At 46.2% G+C, this 16,129-nt stretch overlaps 1 protein-coding gene across 1 annotated transcript; it reads right to left on the minus strand.

Annotated features, from left to right (window-relative positions):
* Positions 1-14,491: 14,491 nt before the first annotated feature.
* On the minus strand, positions 14,492-15,631 carry LOC146869419 (leukotriene B4 receptor 1-like). The gene has a single exon (XM_085653901.1). It carries the CDS (start codon positions 15,613-15,615, stop codon positions 14,533-14,535), a length of 1,083 nt encoding a protein of 360 aa, XP_085510027.1. The 5' UTR covers positions 15,616-15,631; the 3' UTR covers positions 14,492-14,532.
* Between the last annotated feature and the right edge of the window lie 498 nt (positions 15,632-16,129).

Here is a 16,129-nt window from a genome sequence, read left to right on the forward strand (position 1 = left end):
ATTTGGAATTTTGGAGTATCATAGGGAAAGTTTTTTTTTTCCCTATTACAGTGTTCGCAGAGTCTTTGGGAGGTGTTTTTCCCCTATAGGGAGGTGTTTTCCCCTATTACAGTATTTGGAATTTTGGAGTATCATAGGGAAAGTTATTTTTTCCCTATTACAGTGTTCAAGGAGTCTTTGGGAGGTGTTTTCCCCTATAGGGAGGTGTTTTCCCCTATTGCAGTCTAAGGGAGGTGTTGTAGTTTCTATGGGAGGTGTATTCCTCTATAGGGTGGTGTGTTTACCCTATTACTTTTAATTTGTTGGTAGTGTTTACCCATCTAACTAGTTTCCCTAGGGAGGGGGATGGGGTTCATTATTCTTTTGTTAGATATTTTCTTGCGAGTATTTGCTGATTTGATGTATATTTACTTGCATAATGTATTTTCTTATTGATTCCTGTTTATGTAAGTGATGGTATTTTTGGTGATATCTTGAGTTGATGCATTTATATCTTTATGCTTTGTTTTCGTAAGGAAGGGAGATGTGTTATAACCTATTGCTGTTGTGGTGCACCTTCCTTATTAATATTCTGTCCCTTGCTGCTCAGCCATGAGTGATGTCACTTGGAATGTTGAGTGTGTGGGACTGGAGGAGTTGGCAGTTGGTAGAGATGGGCTGAGCAGCAGGGAGGCTGCTCCTGGTGGGGCTCTACAAGAGATCTACATGGGCTTTAAATGAGCTTATATATGGACTTTGTAACTTGATGAATAAACCTACGACTTGTTCTAAGCGGCCTGTCTACGAGACATATTTCATTATTACACAGGGGTTCCTTCTTTATACCCAAGGAAGGGTTGGACTAACTCTGCGGACCCACCTAAGGGAGGGTTTGGGTAAGAGGGGTGGCTATACCCATTTCCTTTGTCCAGTTTTGCACCAGAGCAGGGGCTGGTAGCCCCTGCAACCAGTTTGAACTGGACTATGCACAGGGACACCAAATGTGCCCCCAGTGCAGGACTTCAAAGCACTCTTGGAGTGCACCCTACCAGCCCCAGTCCACTAAGGCCTGTCTGGGAGGTGGCAACACCTCCCTGTGACAGGAAACCTATTGTCCAGGCCTCCCCTGCCGGAGTTTCAGTCAGCAGCAGGAGGCCAGACTCATGTCTGTGGCTGGCAGCATCCATTTTGTGATGCCAGGGCTCTGTTAGCTGGTATCGGGTATACCAGTGCTGTCATGTCTCTCCCTCTAGAAGGGTGGGATCGGGTATGATTCCAAGGTGTTTGACACCAAACACAACATGTCTCCGTGCAGCCAGTCCAAAGTTAGCATTTACCGTTTGGTTATAATGCACTTAAGAGTATATGGTCAGGCTGCATCACAGACAACCCCAGAAAAGAGATTCCGAAGGCTGCGGTGGGGCTCTGCTCATGCATGGGCACCCTCTCACACAAAACCAAGCACCCTGCCTTCAGGATTGATAAGGCCTGCCATATGGGTGACTGATAGGTTTATATGTGCAGTGATAGGGTGAGATATAGGGAATCTATATCTTAGTAAGGGGTGCATGCACCACCTTACTCAGGATGCAGTAGCAGACCTGTGGTGTCATTTTGGAACGCTTCCCAGGGGTGGCAAAATACATGCTGCTGCCCCTGGTAGGCCTCTGGGGTACCTATGCCCTGGGTACATAGTATACTATATACTAGGGACTTATAAGGGTACCCCAGAATCCAATCTGGAGTGTACCTAAAGTACTTGGAATATTTTTTTAAGAGAAAGCAGATAGGTTGGGGACCTGAATAGCAGGTTCCCAGACAAACTAAGTCAAAAACCATCAAAACACCAGAAAAAAAGTGGGAGGCAACCATGTAGTCAGATTCCACCTTCCTACAACGTCTATTTATCGCTACTGAATTTGCCCCATTTGCACATATTGTTCTAAAAACCAGCGCACTATATTCTAATGATTTCCTCTTACCTCGTAATCGGCGTCCTTCCCGGTCCAGCACGGATTGTTCCGGTTGTTTGGAGGGAGGCGCCACAGACCGGAAGTGAAGCTTGACCACTTCCCTCCCAATCCCGACGGGAGGTTAGCAGTCTAGCTTACCTTAGTATAAAAATCACACACCTGGACAGACGCGCAGCGGACGCACTGCTGGCACACCAAAGGCGCACCTATGGCTAGCCCGTCTGCGCCCGTCCGCACCCGGACGTCGCCAGGAGCGGGAACCACTGCCGGTTTTACCCAAACTCAGATCAAGAGGTGAGGTTTCTTCACACTTATACTAGCAGAGAGTTGGTTGAGATCAAGAATGGCCATACAAACAAAGTAACAGCTAATAAGGCTTGCCCCACTCCCACTGAAGTAATAGGACCTTTTTCTTGCAACAACTGTCAATACCAAAGCACACTAGCCCACACTCAGAGAACCAACACAGTAACTAAGCAGAGCATTGGATCTGATCACAAGGCACAGAAAGTATGTATCCTTTCAGACCAGATAGTAGCGAAGGCTGGAGCTGCTTATTTGGCCAATGTAAGGTCTCTTCCAAAGCATGCAGCTAACATATGGGACCTGCTGTATAGGGTTCCTGACAGAAACGTGGACTAAACCACACTCCAACCCAGACATTGCAGTAGCACTCCCTGATGGCTACCACATACAAAAAATAGATAGACCACACAGGATTGGTGGAGGAATAGCCGTAATTTACAAAAGCCCCGTCACATTTTCCATTCTAGACCAAGTAAGCAATGACCAGTTGGAAATACTGGTTTTTAGTATGAACTTACAACATAATCTTAGCTGGAAAGGAGCTGTAGTGTATCGCCCACCTCGACCACTAACCAACACCACTACACAGCTTATGGAACTCGTTGCTCCACACGTCATATCCTCCAGGAATTATCTACTTCTTGGAGATTTCAATATACACAGTGAAATCCAAGACAACTCAGAGGCTTCATCTCTTTTGACAGAACTGTCTGCACTCAATCTTCCCATAATAAATAAAGCCCCTACCCACCAAGCTGGACACACTTTAGACATAATACTAACTAACTCCCCCGACATATCCTACGTAGCTACACTCCCCCTGACATGGTCGGACCATTCTATGGTCGAGTTCCGAATTAACAGCCCCAAAGCACAGCTTGCTCCCAGATGCTATCCAAATAAAAGCTACAGACACTGGCATACAATCACACCAGCACACTTTGAAGTTGCATTTTACCCACCTCAAATTTCAGAATCGGAAAATGTTGAAAAATGCCTAGCCTCTTTCAATGCCAGCCTACTTGCAACCATAGACAGCTTAGCCCACCTGAAACAATGCCCTACTAACACAAAACTATGCCAGGCACCATGGTACTCGGCCTCCCTACGGCTAGAAAAAGGTTTATGCAAACAATTTGAACGCCTATGGCGGCGATCACATGACCTAACAGATAAAGAAAAAATTAAACATTCTTGTAACTCACTGCCACCACAATTTAAAGAAACGCAAGGAAAACTTACATCGCAACCACTCTTGAACAAGCAGGGAGTTCTCAGAAAAGTCTCTATCAGATCCTAAAAACATTCACAAACCCTAAGGCCTGTGATACTGCATCTGCCCCATCTCAAACATTGTGCGACAACATTGCTAGCCATCTAACTCAGAAAATCGACATGATCTATAATAAAATCAGCTCTTCGATAGATCCTCAAACTAATCTTGAATTTGAACTAACGCCCATCCCACCCATCTCTCGATCGCTAGAGAACTTCCCGTTACTCACAACAGAAGGTACAGAAGCCCTTTTAAGGTGTGCCAAGTCAGGATCCCCACTTGACCTCATACCTGCGAAAATAGCCACAACTCTGTCCAAACAATTAGCCAACCCCATTTGCTCTCTTCTAAATAGCTCCCTGAAGGAAGGGGCCCTCCCTCTAGTTTGGAAAGCTGCGCAGAAACTTCCGATTATAAAGAATCCCAAAATTTCAACGGAAGATGTAACCAATTATCGACCCATCTCTCTTCTTCCCCTTCACACTACAATTTTAGAAAAACACATTAATAAACACCTCTCAGACTTCATTGAATCCACTAACTGCCTAGACCCCTCACAATCGGGATCCCGTCCCAGTTACAGCACAGAATCCACACTGGTGGCAGTCACGGACAACATCAGGATGCTGCTGGATAAGGGTCAAGCGGTGCTTCTGGTGCTGCTTGACCTTTCCGCAGAATTCAACACCCTCTCCCACCAAACTCTACTCAGAAGATTGGGCGACATAGGCATCACAGGAAATGCACTGAAATGGCTGTCCAACTTTCTGTCCGACAGAACACAGACCATTAACCTAGGCTCATTTCATTCTAAGACCACCAAGGTGACCAAGGGAATACCACAGGGCTCATGCCTGAGCCCAACCCTGTTTAACATTTACGTTACTCCCTTGGCGAGACTGTTGAGAAAATTGAGATTTATCCCCATATCCTACGTGGATGACACCCAATTACTCCTCTCGTTTGATAAATCCAACTTCAATATTCAAAACACCTTCGCTGAAGGAATGAAGACTATAGTGGAGTGGATGAAAACTGTGAAATGGTCTCCTAGCTGGTGGCCAGAGGAATTGGGTCCTACCCTATGTCCAAAACAGGTGGTAAAAAACCTTGGCGTACGATTGGACCACAAACTTACGCTGGGAGACCATGTCTCTTCCACTTTCGGAGCTTGCTTTCATAGCCTCAGCATGCTCAGAAGAGTCTTCCCCTTCCTGCCACTATCTTCCAGGAAAACCCTGATCCAGGCACTAATCTTAAGCCGCCTGGATTGCTGTAACGCGCTGCTGATTTCAGCCAACGAAAGTGCCATAAACAGACTCCAGGTGGTCCAGAACACTGTGGCCCGACTGGTGACCAATGCCCCCCCTAGAACTGCCTCCCTCCCTTTGCTTCATAAACTACATTGGTTACCTATATGAAAAAGGATCAAATTTAAAATATGCTGTATGGCATACAAAGCCGTAAACAGATCAGGCCCCAGCTACCAAAATGATAAATTTGTTAACTATGTGCCCTCCAGACCCCTCCGCTCCGGAGCCCAAGCCCTGCTTCAAGTCCCGCGCTTTAAAAAAACCCGCCAAGGTGGTAAGGCCTTCTACCTTCTAGCCCCACACTACTGGAACGAACTCCCGTGACAGGGTAAAAAGGACCTGTTCACTACTACTGATCACTACACAGTATGCTGCCACCACCGCCCTCGTGCTGCTTACAACCTACAAAGGCTGTAGCCTTCTACCACTATAAGGATAGCTGGATGCCCCTCCTGGTCCAACAAGACAGCATACCGTGAGACAGACCTGTCTCACGGTATGCAGATCCCCCGCATGATATGTGTTCACCTATGAGAAAAAAATCAGCATTAGGGTCCAGTGCTTTAAATGGACCGGTACTGAGTAGCTTGCTGATAGGGCCTCACAAACTTAGCCATGATATCCACCTTCCATAGGATATCATGGCTAAGTCAGTCCTGAAGCAGGTGTAAGGAAAGTAGCGATAACAGGGGTTATCGCTACTTTTCTTGACGCTATGCTTCATAGCGTGGGGCTTGATGATAGGAGAAATGTCGCTCAGCGACATTTCTCCTGTCATGTTAGGTCAGCAAAAGCGGCGATAATTTTTCATCGCCACGTTGTAAATATGCCCCATAGTGAGGTATCCCTGCCTCCCTCGCTAAGCCTAGTCTGGAATGGAGGGAGTGGACAGTACCTCAGGCAGCTAAAGCCTCAGGGTTTGGTTATTGATCAGTACTTTGCTTAGTGTATCTGGACAGGTCAATGATTATCAGTATCCTATATAAATGTAGTATTGCTGCATTAGCAAGGGATCAGACAATTGGTAAATAAGCAAGTCACAGATCAGGGCTTCCAGCATCCCTTTGGGGAGAGCTTAACCCATCCACTTTGTGCCTCTTGGTGTTCAACAGGGATGTTTCATACCTGCAGCAATTGACTCCAATCCTATTTCTACCACCATCAGCAAACCCCACAAAACACAAAGACAGATTTCTCTTATACTGACAAACTTTATTGGCATTCACATCATTTGGAGGAGGCCATGAAAGTGCTGTCGCCAAATTGGGCTGTGATGGCCATCATGACAGTGACATTTAGAAAAATAATTTCATAATATTATGGTGCATTATTTTCGGGCAGATGTGGTCTTGAAGAATACTTGAAGTATTTCATCTACTGTTCTGTTTCCTATAAAGTGGGAGGTGTGTCAGCAAATAATCCCTGCGGTGGAAGTAAAGTGCTGACACCTTATCAGTAAGCTTCTTCCTCATCATAGTCCAAACACCTTGAGTCTATACCTGGGAGGTAGGCAACAACTTGTGTCCTCTAGACCAAACCTGTGAATAACCTTCCTTCATTTACTCTACATTCTAAGCAAATAGGGCCGGCCCTTCTCTCAAACAGCATCATTTGAATATTCCAATAGGATGACACTAGAGCACAGCTGCCAGTGAGGGTTTTGGCATATCACAATGAATATGTATAAAGTACAATTGAATGGAATTAATTTCCTTGGAGATTTTTTTCATGTTTGTTGGTCATTATAAAACCCCCTCTGGATTTTAATGTTTAACGGTGCAATGATCCCAGCTGTACAATAGAATGGATGAAAGGCAAGAAGGGAGGTGAGGAAAATTTGGAATTGTGGAATTATGATTACCGGTAAATACACAGCATGTTACCACCTCCTCCCTTTTCCTCATCACGGGCTTTAAACATTGAGGAAAAGGCAAACCGCCGCCTGTTTCCCAAACCCATCCTATTAAAGAAGAAGCAATAACCAAGTATTCTGCAATCCCCAAGTTTAATTAACATCAAAGTTCCTTCCATTTCTAAGTAAGACACCAACCATCAATCCGAATGTGACCCTCCAATGTGCAGCATGTGCAGCTTGGGAGTTACTCTTTTAGCAGCATTGCGCGTGAGCTCCCAATAGCAAAGCCTTTGAAGCTGCCTTCCTTTTCATTCAACAATCCAGGTTCAGACCACAATTTCGATTCTGATTCCTCATCAGAAGTGTACATTAATACAGCAACTCAGGGCGTAGTCGATGCCTTCCACCCCCAGCGAGTCAACCCAAACAGAACAGATTCACCGTCCTGGAATCCAACCATTTGTCACATGTAAATCTGGTAAGCCCCTCAACTGTTGAGGGAAGAATGAGGACTTGCTTAGGTAAGGTCTGAATTCTCATGTTTAGCTTTATAGAATATTCTGATTGAATCTTTGGAACAAAAGGTGATCACATTAGACAAGCAACCTTGACTTGGAACAATGTAAGGATTAGTGCCAAAGCAAATAGGCAGCTGTCCCTGCCTCCCTGCTGATATTAGAGCTACCAGTAGTAATAACTTCCTTAAAGAGAGATACAACTTCACTTCTCCTCATGACTCACAATGTGTTGATGCATCAACAGCATTTGAAACGAGGCACCAGATATGGATCCAAGTAGCCTGCACTAGTGACATGCTGCAAAGTCTTCAGAAAAATGCAAAGACTACCTGAGACTGTAAGTAAGACATCATTGTCAACTTCAGAAAAACAAATCTTGCAAAAATTAAATACATTTAAATAGTCCAAGGTCCTGCCAGAGATGACTACAATCAACCAATCAGGAGGATGGAAAAACCAACTTGTTTGATGAGCGCAAATCTTTGAGATGTCGATTAGATATATTTTGGATAACAGCTGCAGGTGACTCGCTGCCCAGAAAGTAATCTCCTGGGATATATTTACAGGTTCATTTACACATTAAGTTCAGACCTGAACAGAGCAGCCCAGCACCGGCCGGAAGAACTGCAGAAAAGCATCATATACAGCCTAAAGTGACCACCAGTATGAAAGCCTTCTGGATCCCAAGGCTGAACACCGCCTTAGATTAATACAGACAACAAGGCTGCTCTGCGTCCCTTGTGATGTGTCTGTGATGGGAACCACAGGAGTCTGAAATGAGAGGATGAACTCTATGGACATGGGATCTAGAAGAAACCAGGAATGCCCAGATGTTCAAGGATGTTCGGATTAGAAGCTTACACTCCATGAAGATGGTATTCCACTGAGGGAGGTTGGTAGACCAAATGCTTTCACTCCTGCCATCCAGCTCTAGACCTGTAAACAATCCCTGGGATGGACTCCTGCTCTCCTGGAGAAGCCAGGTGAACTGCTACCGAAGTCTACTAACCTGTTCATGATTCAGAAACACTAGAACACAACATGTGCAGACAATCCCTGCTATAACAGGTGTTGCTTACAAAGGAACGATGTGTGACTTACAAAAATGTATTAGGAAATAGTAGGACGGACATACAGACCACACCACAAAAGTATCAAGCGATGAACAGCAAAAGAAACCCACCTGACACAGGAAGTCATCCAAGACAAGTAAAGCTGCATTTCTTTGATTTCATATTCTTTTCTGGTGCACCAGGTCTAAAAAGAGATTAGTGCGCTTCTCATAAAAACAAGGAATAATAGGAGTTGATGTCCGTGGTTGTGTATTGTGATATATATTGTGAAACACAGTCCGCACTGGATTCTTGCCATGATGGGGAGTCAATAGAAGTAGCCCAGTAATGTGGTCACATTTGATAGGAGTTGTGAAAGGCCTGTCTGATGAATTCAGTGCCACATTGAGTGCCGCAAATGATCTTTGGAGAGCTCCTCCCAGGATGGAATGTCTAAAGGCTCATGTAGCTGTAACCAGGGCATGGGCAGCTGTGCTCATTTGTTTTTAGGTTTTGCGGATGGAAGTGTGTTCATTTTGTTTATGTAGGCCATGAGTTTGAGGAACCAAACATTCTGATCTTCAATCGCAACCTTGACAAACCGTTGACGAGCGACAATTCATACGAACAGTCAATAGTCACAAACATGAGAAAACTCCTTGGGACTAATTGAAAGAATGACCTGTTGAAAAGCAGTTATACTGAACAGATAATGGACTAAAAATACATTGACATCCTTTGAGGTACAGTCTTTGTTGGATGGAGTTCCCTACAGGTTCATGTAATAAAAAAGAATGGAGTAAGACTGCTGACCTTCTTATCATTCTTCTCAATTTTGCAGACTGGATACCCACTTGACACATAAGATACCCGAGGAGATGGGTGTAGGCCCTCAGCAAGAGTACTTTGCACTTGGTAAGAAATGTGGGCAAAGTAGTTTGAATGGTGCAAAATATCGAAAGTTGGTCCTAGAAATATGTACACAATTGTGGTCTGGCTATGAACTGTGGGCACAAGACAGATATATTTCAGTATATCAACCACCGCTTGTGATGAAACTATGAGAGGGCAGGGTAGTCATGGGTTGCAGCGGGGACAACTGTACTGAGATTTGGCACAGCTTGAGAAAGATGCTCCAAGACTCTGACCTGTCCCTCAACATTGATGAACACTGATATAGGAAAGATTTATCCATCCATTTTCTGCTCTCCAGGGTAGAATTCACTACTTAATGCAAACAAGGATAAAAAATGGAAGACAAAGGAGTAGATTTTTCTGAACTGGAAGCCAGTGTAACAGAGGCAGATGACTGGAAATGGAAACATGCAGACGAAGCCCCAATGCCAAGCAGGCATCAACGTTTTCTAGAATCAGGAGATGCTCGATGGTGTAGCTGGGCAGACACAGATAAAGAGGGTTATTCAATTCTTGCCTTCATGATTGACTGAATCACCGTTTTGCGATGATCAAAAGGCAGCAGTCAATTGAGTTTGATACAGAGGTGGAAAGACAGGAAGCTGCGAACTTGGTACCATGGCTTGAGAGCGACAGGGAGGTGATAAAGGGTACCTCAGATTTCAGACCATCAAAGCTGGAACAGTAACGGACCCCCAGCTCAGGAGGCCACCAGGCAGAAACCGAACTTAGCAACATCTGGCGCATTGTACAGTAGCCGAGACATTGAGTTGATGGCCATCATTACACTACTTCATTGAAGATCCAAAGCATCTGGATAAGGAGATCAAAGGTGGGAGGTAGAGGAGTGTGGGGCTTAAGGAAAAGGCTTGCAGAACCCTACATGTGGAAGGCTTGAAAGCTGACAGAGGAACAAATATACTGCCGGCTCATGATCATCTAGAAATGACTTGCACCGAGGAAGCACAATGTCTCTAAAGCCCAGTATGCTCAGGCATTGACTCAGCCAATGATCTGAATCACTATCAAAGGCTGCACTCAAGAGTTCTAGAATAAAAACAGCTCTGGTACCCTGATCCCAGATAGATGGAAGATCTTCTGAAACAGCCCACAGGCAGCTTCTGTGCTGCGGGAAGACGTTTGGGGATAAAACAAAGGAATGAGAAGATATATATTTGCTTAGTACCTGGGTATCTGCTTTGAGATGTTTTTAGCAAGAGAAAAACAAAGGGAGATATGTACAAGGATGTGGCCTCCTTGGCTCAACGCCACGCTCCGCCACTTCTGAAACTCAAGGCTGCACCATATTTAAAAGAGTGTGGCGCCGCCTTGTGTTTCCCCCTGCGATGGCGCTAAGTTTAGCAACTTAGCGCCAACGCAGGCACCCTTGCAGCATAGTGCAAGGGTGTCTGCGTGCAGGGTAGGATTGTTTATGTGTAGGAAGGTATTGTTAGAAAGTGGCTCTGTATATACTGTTCCCAAGTACGTACAGGGTGTACAGAGTCCACAGTCCCCAGAGCTTTGGCAGAGGCTAAAGTTAGATATAACCTTACTCTCTAAAGTGGTAGCTTGGTCGAGCAGTAAGGCAGTATCAGGACAGTGTAAAGCAAGTGTTGCACACACTCAGTCAGCAAATGGTCTCACACACTCAATAACTGATCTCTAGGCCAATGATTTATATAAAAAATATATGGTTGTTTTATTTTAGAACCAACAATAGGTATCAAAATATACTTTCTCAGAATGAGATGCTTTAGTTAAATACGTTTGCAATATGCAATTGACTTTTGTAGGTAATAGTTACAGGTTGTTGCAATAGGCAACACAATTTCAAACACAATAATACATTGAGCTCAATGGGAACTTTAAGTTATATGCAATTAATTACTTTCAGGATTACTTTTCTAACTCCAGGACTGGATCCTAGATTCAGTCCTGGGACAATTCATGGAAACAAGTGAGTAAATTCAGTTAAGTTACGGTTGTGATTTTTAAACAATATTTTGCTATTTTAAAAGATGACAGAAACTTTTTCTGATCAAATTACCAATGTTATCCTATGGAAGGAAATTCACTTAGCAGGTAAGTGGGGTTATGGTTTCTAGGTCACTGTTGGATCCTGGATCCAGCACTAGTGTACCACCTGTAAGCAGTTGAGAAACAGCGTTTAAGTTATACAGGTGATTTTTAAGGAACATTTATACGTTTGTAAAATCGACAGAAGAAATTTCATAGGAAAATAGTCAATGGTTCCCTATGGAAGAAAATTCAAGTTATGGGTAAAGTATGTTCTCATTACTTTTGTAATCCAGGGCTGGGCTCCTAGGCTCAGTACTGGGACCTCTATCTAAAACAGGTACGTAATTACGTTTTCACAGTTGGTACGATTTTTAAAGAATATTTGTAGTTTGCAAAAATCGACACAGAAGAAATTTCACAGAAAAACAGTCAATGATTGCCTATGGAAGAAAATTGGGTTAGTGGTAAGTACGGTTGTGAGTACTTTTCAGGGTCAGTGCTGGGCACCAAGATCCAGCACTGCCATCTCTCCTAATAGCAGGTGAGTATTTCCGTTTTCGTTACTCGGTTGATTTTAGGTGAATATTTTAAGTTTTAGAAACTCCACACAGAAGAAATTTCAGAAGAAACCAGTCAATGTTACCCTATGGAAGAAAAAAGAGTTATCGGCTTTTGTTTAAGTACTCGACTGGCAGAGTTAAGGTTCTGGGCACAGACTCAGGGGTCTCCCAGGGCCAGGTTGGTACAGTTGTTACACCCTCAGCGGCATTGGGGCGGCCGGGTGCAGAGTGAGTTAGGCCCAATGTTATCCTATGGAGGCAGCGGGGCCTTGGTTGGTGGCTGCTGACTAGCAGGCCACGCGGCTGTGGGAGCTGGGCTCCTGGTCACTTGCTCAGGGCAAATGGGGAAGTAGGTAGGAGTAGAAGTTGCACTGCTAGGGCCACTCGGGCAGCTGGGTGCAGGGTGCTTTTGAGCCTTCGGGCGCTCAATGGATTTCAATGGGAAAGCTCAAGGACGAACAAAGGCTGCAAGCTCGGGGACGAAGATTCTTCGGGTGCCACCACCACTTTGAGAGGTAAGTTGGGTATTTGGAGGATAGGTAGGTACCCAGGAGTCTGGCACAGGGGGCCGCAGGGCGCCGGGTGCAGGGGTGCCTTTTGATGTCCGGAGATCTTACCCTCTGTGATCGCGGTGAGGGGGTCCCTGGTTCGGAGGCTGCATGCGTCATCAGGAGCGTCGAGGTGGGTCCTTGGGTGCCAGATTCGGGGTCACAGTCGCCGGGGGGACGTCCTCTGGGTCTTTGTCAACTCTGGCACAGGCCAGGCTTGGCGGGTGCAGAGTGTGCAGGGTTCGCAGTTCCGGGCTGATGCCAGGGGTTAGAAACTTGCTTTGAGCAGAGCCACTGCTCATGGGAGTCCCAGATGCTCAGAGTCACAAGGTAGCCAGGTCCTCCGGGGTTTGTGAGGTAGCTGGCCACAGGAGGTGCCGGGATTTAGCAGGAGCAGGTTCGAGGGTCAACAGGCCGGTAGGGCTGGGGCCAAAGCAGTTGGTGTCTTCCTCTTCTTAGCAGCTGCAAGGCAGGTCTTCTTGTTCTTCTTTGCTTTTTCGGAATCTGGAGAGGGAAGGTTCAGGGTGCCCCTAAATACTAGATTTAGGGGCGTTACAGGTAGGTAAAGGGCAGGGACCAATGGGTCCCTGCCCTGGGGTGGGTACACCCCCTATCCTGCCACTCTCCTGTGGGAGGGGGGCAGTAGCCTAGTCCTGATTGGGCAGGGCTTCCCATCTTCAAGATGGCAGGAGCCCGGAGATGTGCTTCACCTCGCCTCCCCCACTTGAGGGGTGGGGTTGGCAGAGGCTGGCACATACCCTGTTCTTACTTGTGGTTTCCGGCCAGTCTTCCCGCAAGAGTGGGGGTCAGAACCGGTGGGGGCCAGTTGCTGGGTACAGCGAATGGCCTGGAGAAGCTCAAAAAGGCGGCATGCCTTTGAAGCTTCCCCCTGCCCATCCTGGGGGAGGAGACCTAGCACCTCGCCCAGGATGTGCATTGTTGCAGGCCCAGGAGAGCGGGGGCTCTCCACCCAGGGGTCCAGCAACAAACCTGCTGTGTGGCAGCCTAGGCAGCCTCAGACAAGACGTGGATTGTAGGTTAGGTTTCAGGAGGCATCTCTAAGATGCCCCCGGTAGTGCTTTGTACATTAAATCCCACACTGGCATCAGTGCGGGTTTAATGTGCTGAGAAGTTTGATACCAAACTTCTCAGTCTTCAGTGTTGCCATTATGGTGCTGTAAAGTTTGTGTTTGACGAGCTCTCAGCGCCATATACTCTTAAATGGCAGCACTGCACTTACAGCGCCCAGGAATGGACCTGGGTACTGTAGGGGCACAGGGCTCATGCTCCTGTGCCCGCGCCACTGGCAAAGGGCACCCAGCTAGAGGGGTGGCTGATGTATGCCAGGGCAGTGTAGGTTGTGGGCATGGCACACAGGGATGTGGGCCATGTCGACTCTTGGTTTTGTCTTGTACCCAGACACTCAGCCTGCAAGGGCAGTGTGTTTGTGTTAGGGTACAGGGCCTCTAAGGGTGGCACAATAAGTGCTGCAGCCCTTAGAGGCCTTCCCTGGTCACAAGGCCCTGGGTACCTAGGGTACCATTTACCAGGGGCTGACATGTGGCCAGGGTTTGCCAATTTGGGTTTTAGGGAAGGAACATAGGCCCTGGGCCCCTGATTGGCAGGAGTCCAGGGCACACTCAGTCAAAGTACATCCAGCAATTCAGCAAAAAGTGGGGGCATACCATGCAAGAAAGATGGCACTTTCTCACAGGTGTCCCTTCCTGCACATAAACAATCCTAAAATGCCATTCTGTCACTTTCATGAGAACACCCACTCCAGAGGAGGGCCATTGTCTGGTGCAATGTTTATATGCCACTGTCCCTTGGTGCATGGTATGGCAATGACAATTTAAAAGGCTTAACCATTCTGTGCAGGATTTCGCTATCAATATCTCAGAAGAGACTGCCCTTCCTGAGACAGACCATAGGTATATTCTGGCATTTCCCTCCCACTTTCTTAGGCGATAGTGTCAATTAATGTCTATTTTTCCAGCCACAAATATGTAATCAAGGATTTCCCTGTCATTGCTTTAGGTACCATACTAAGTTAAATCCCTCTTTGAAAAAGGCCTATGAGCCTGAGATTTCCACTTCACTCTTTCTCAGACATATTCTCTGGTATTGACTTTTGCATGTGGGTGACATTTTCTTTTGTGCTTTTTATCCCTGTCTGAGATGAAAATGTTGTGTGATGGTTCCCATTAGTGTTGGCTCTTCAAGCTGGAGGAAGTTTGGTAGATGGGGAGATGTCTAGTCTGTTGTCTCTATTAAACTCCTGCACTTCAACTCCCGTGCTGGCATCATTGACAAAGTCCTTTTCCAGGTCCCTTTGGGATTTGGTTCTCCGGTGCAGCTCCCCAACTGTGCCCTCAAGCAACTTGACAATGAAGTTCATACCAAACACCCTGATGAAGTTGCTGGCCGCAAAGGCATAAAGCACTGGGTTAATGCTGAAGCTGATGAAGGCCAGGGTGGTGGCTAAAGCTCGACTTGCCTTCCAGGCATGCTTAAGCTTCTCTGCCATGTTCCCTGTGGCCACTCGGGAGGCCACCTGAATAACATTGACCACATGGTAAGGCAGCCAAAGCAACGTGAAGGTCAACACGATGGCCAGGATTAGTTTTTCAGTACGGACCCGCCGCCGGAACTTTGTGGCCTTCAGTTTCCGTAAGATGAGAGCATAGCTCGTACAAATAATCGCTAGAGGGACTAAAAATGCTACCACAGTCTCTAAGGAGTAGTGGAAGATGGTGTGGTGGCTAGAGGGATGGCAAGGCTCACAGATCAGCATCTTGGTGTTTGCTTCTTCCACTACTTCGCGGTAAGCAAAGGCTGGGATTGACAGCAGCATGGATGCTACCCAGATACCCAGCAGAGCTTTCCTGGCCACATGCTTCTTGCGGATCGACTGCACCGTCCAGGGTCGAGAGATGGCCAACAAGCGATCGAGGCTCATCAAGGTGATGATGAAAATGCTGGCAAACATATTGACGCAGGCGAGGTAATAAACAATCTTGCACGTGACCCGGGAGAAAACCCACGTCCTCATGATGAGAAATGTGATGAAGAACGGTGTCAGGCTCAACACAGTGCCATCGGCCACGGCCAGGTTGAGGATAAGAATACAAGTGACAGACTTCTCCTTGCCCCTCATCTTCCCAAGGATGCTCCAGATGATGAAGACATTACCAGGTACTCCAATGAGAGCAGCGAGCAGCAGTACGACAGTGCCTGAGATACTGGAGACAGACGAGGTGACCAAGGTCTCATTATCAAAGCTTTTCACACAGTGGTTCATGACTGTGCCTGGTCGTGTCTTCTTCCTGCAGTAGAAAGGGAGAAAGGATAAGAAGGCATCAGAGAAGCTAAGGCATGAGTTGAAGAAATTCAGAATGTAAGGTTTGAGTGAGAAAAGGGTTCACAGGATAAGCTGAGGAAATGTGCGATCAGAAAGAAGGGAGCCTGCCAGAGAGCGACAGTGCAATAGGATGGTCTTAAAAAACATAAAAGATTATGGTGTGGCAAACACTACTTCAGAGACGGACTAGCATGATAAGCTGAGCAATTCAGGATCAAGAGGGTGACCCTGTAGGGGAGAGACTGATCAACATGCTGATCAAGAATGAAATCAGGATTTAAAAAAGGGAGACTGCAGTAGACAGACAGTAACAGGGTAAGCTGAATCGAAAGCACACTTCAGATTATGTGATTTTGCATTAAACAAACAGAAAAACATCATAACCTTTGACACTCTCCCATTGGGTCACTAACATCAATCCCCGATGCACCAACATCCGTTTCAAGCACACTGC

This window comes from Triturus cristatus, chromosome 1_1 (assembly GCF_964204655.1).
Source record: "Triturus cristatus chromosome 1_1, aTriCri1.1, whole genome shotgun sequence".
Lineage (NCBI taxonomy): Eukaryota > Metazoa > Chordata > Amphibia > Caudata > Salamandridae > Triturus > Triturus cristatus.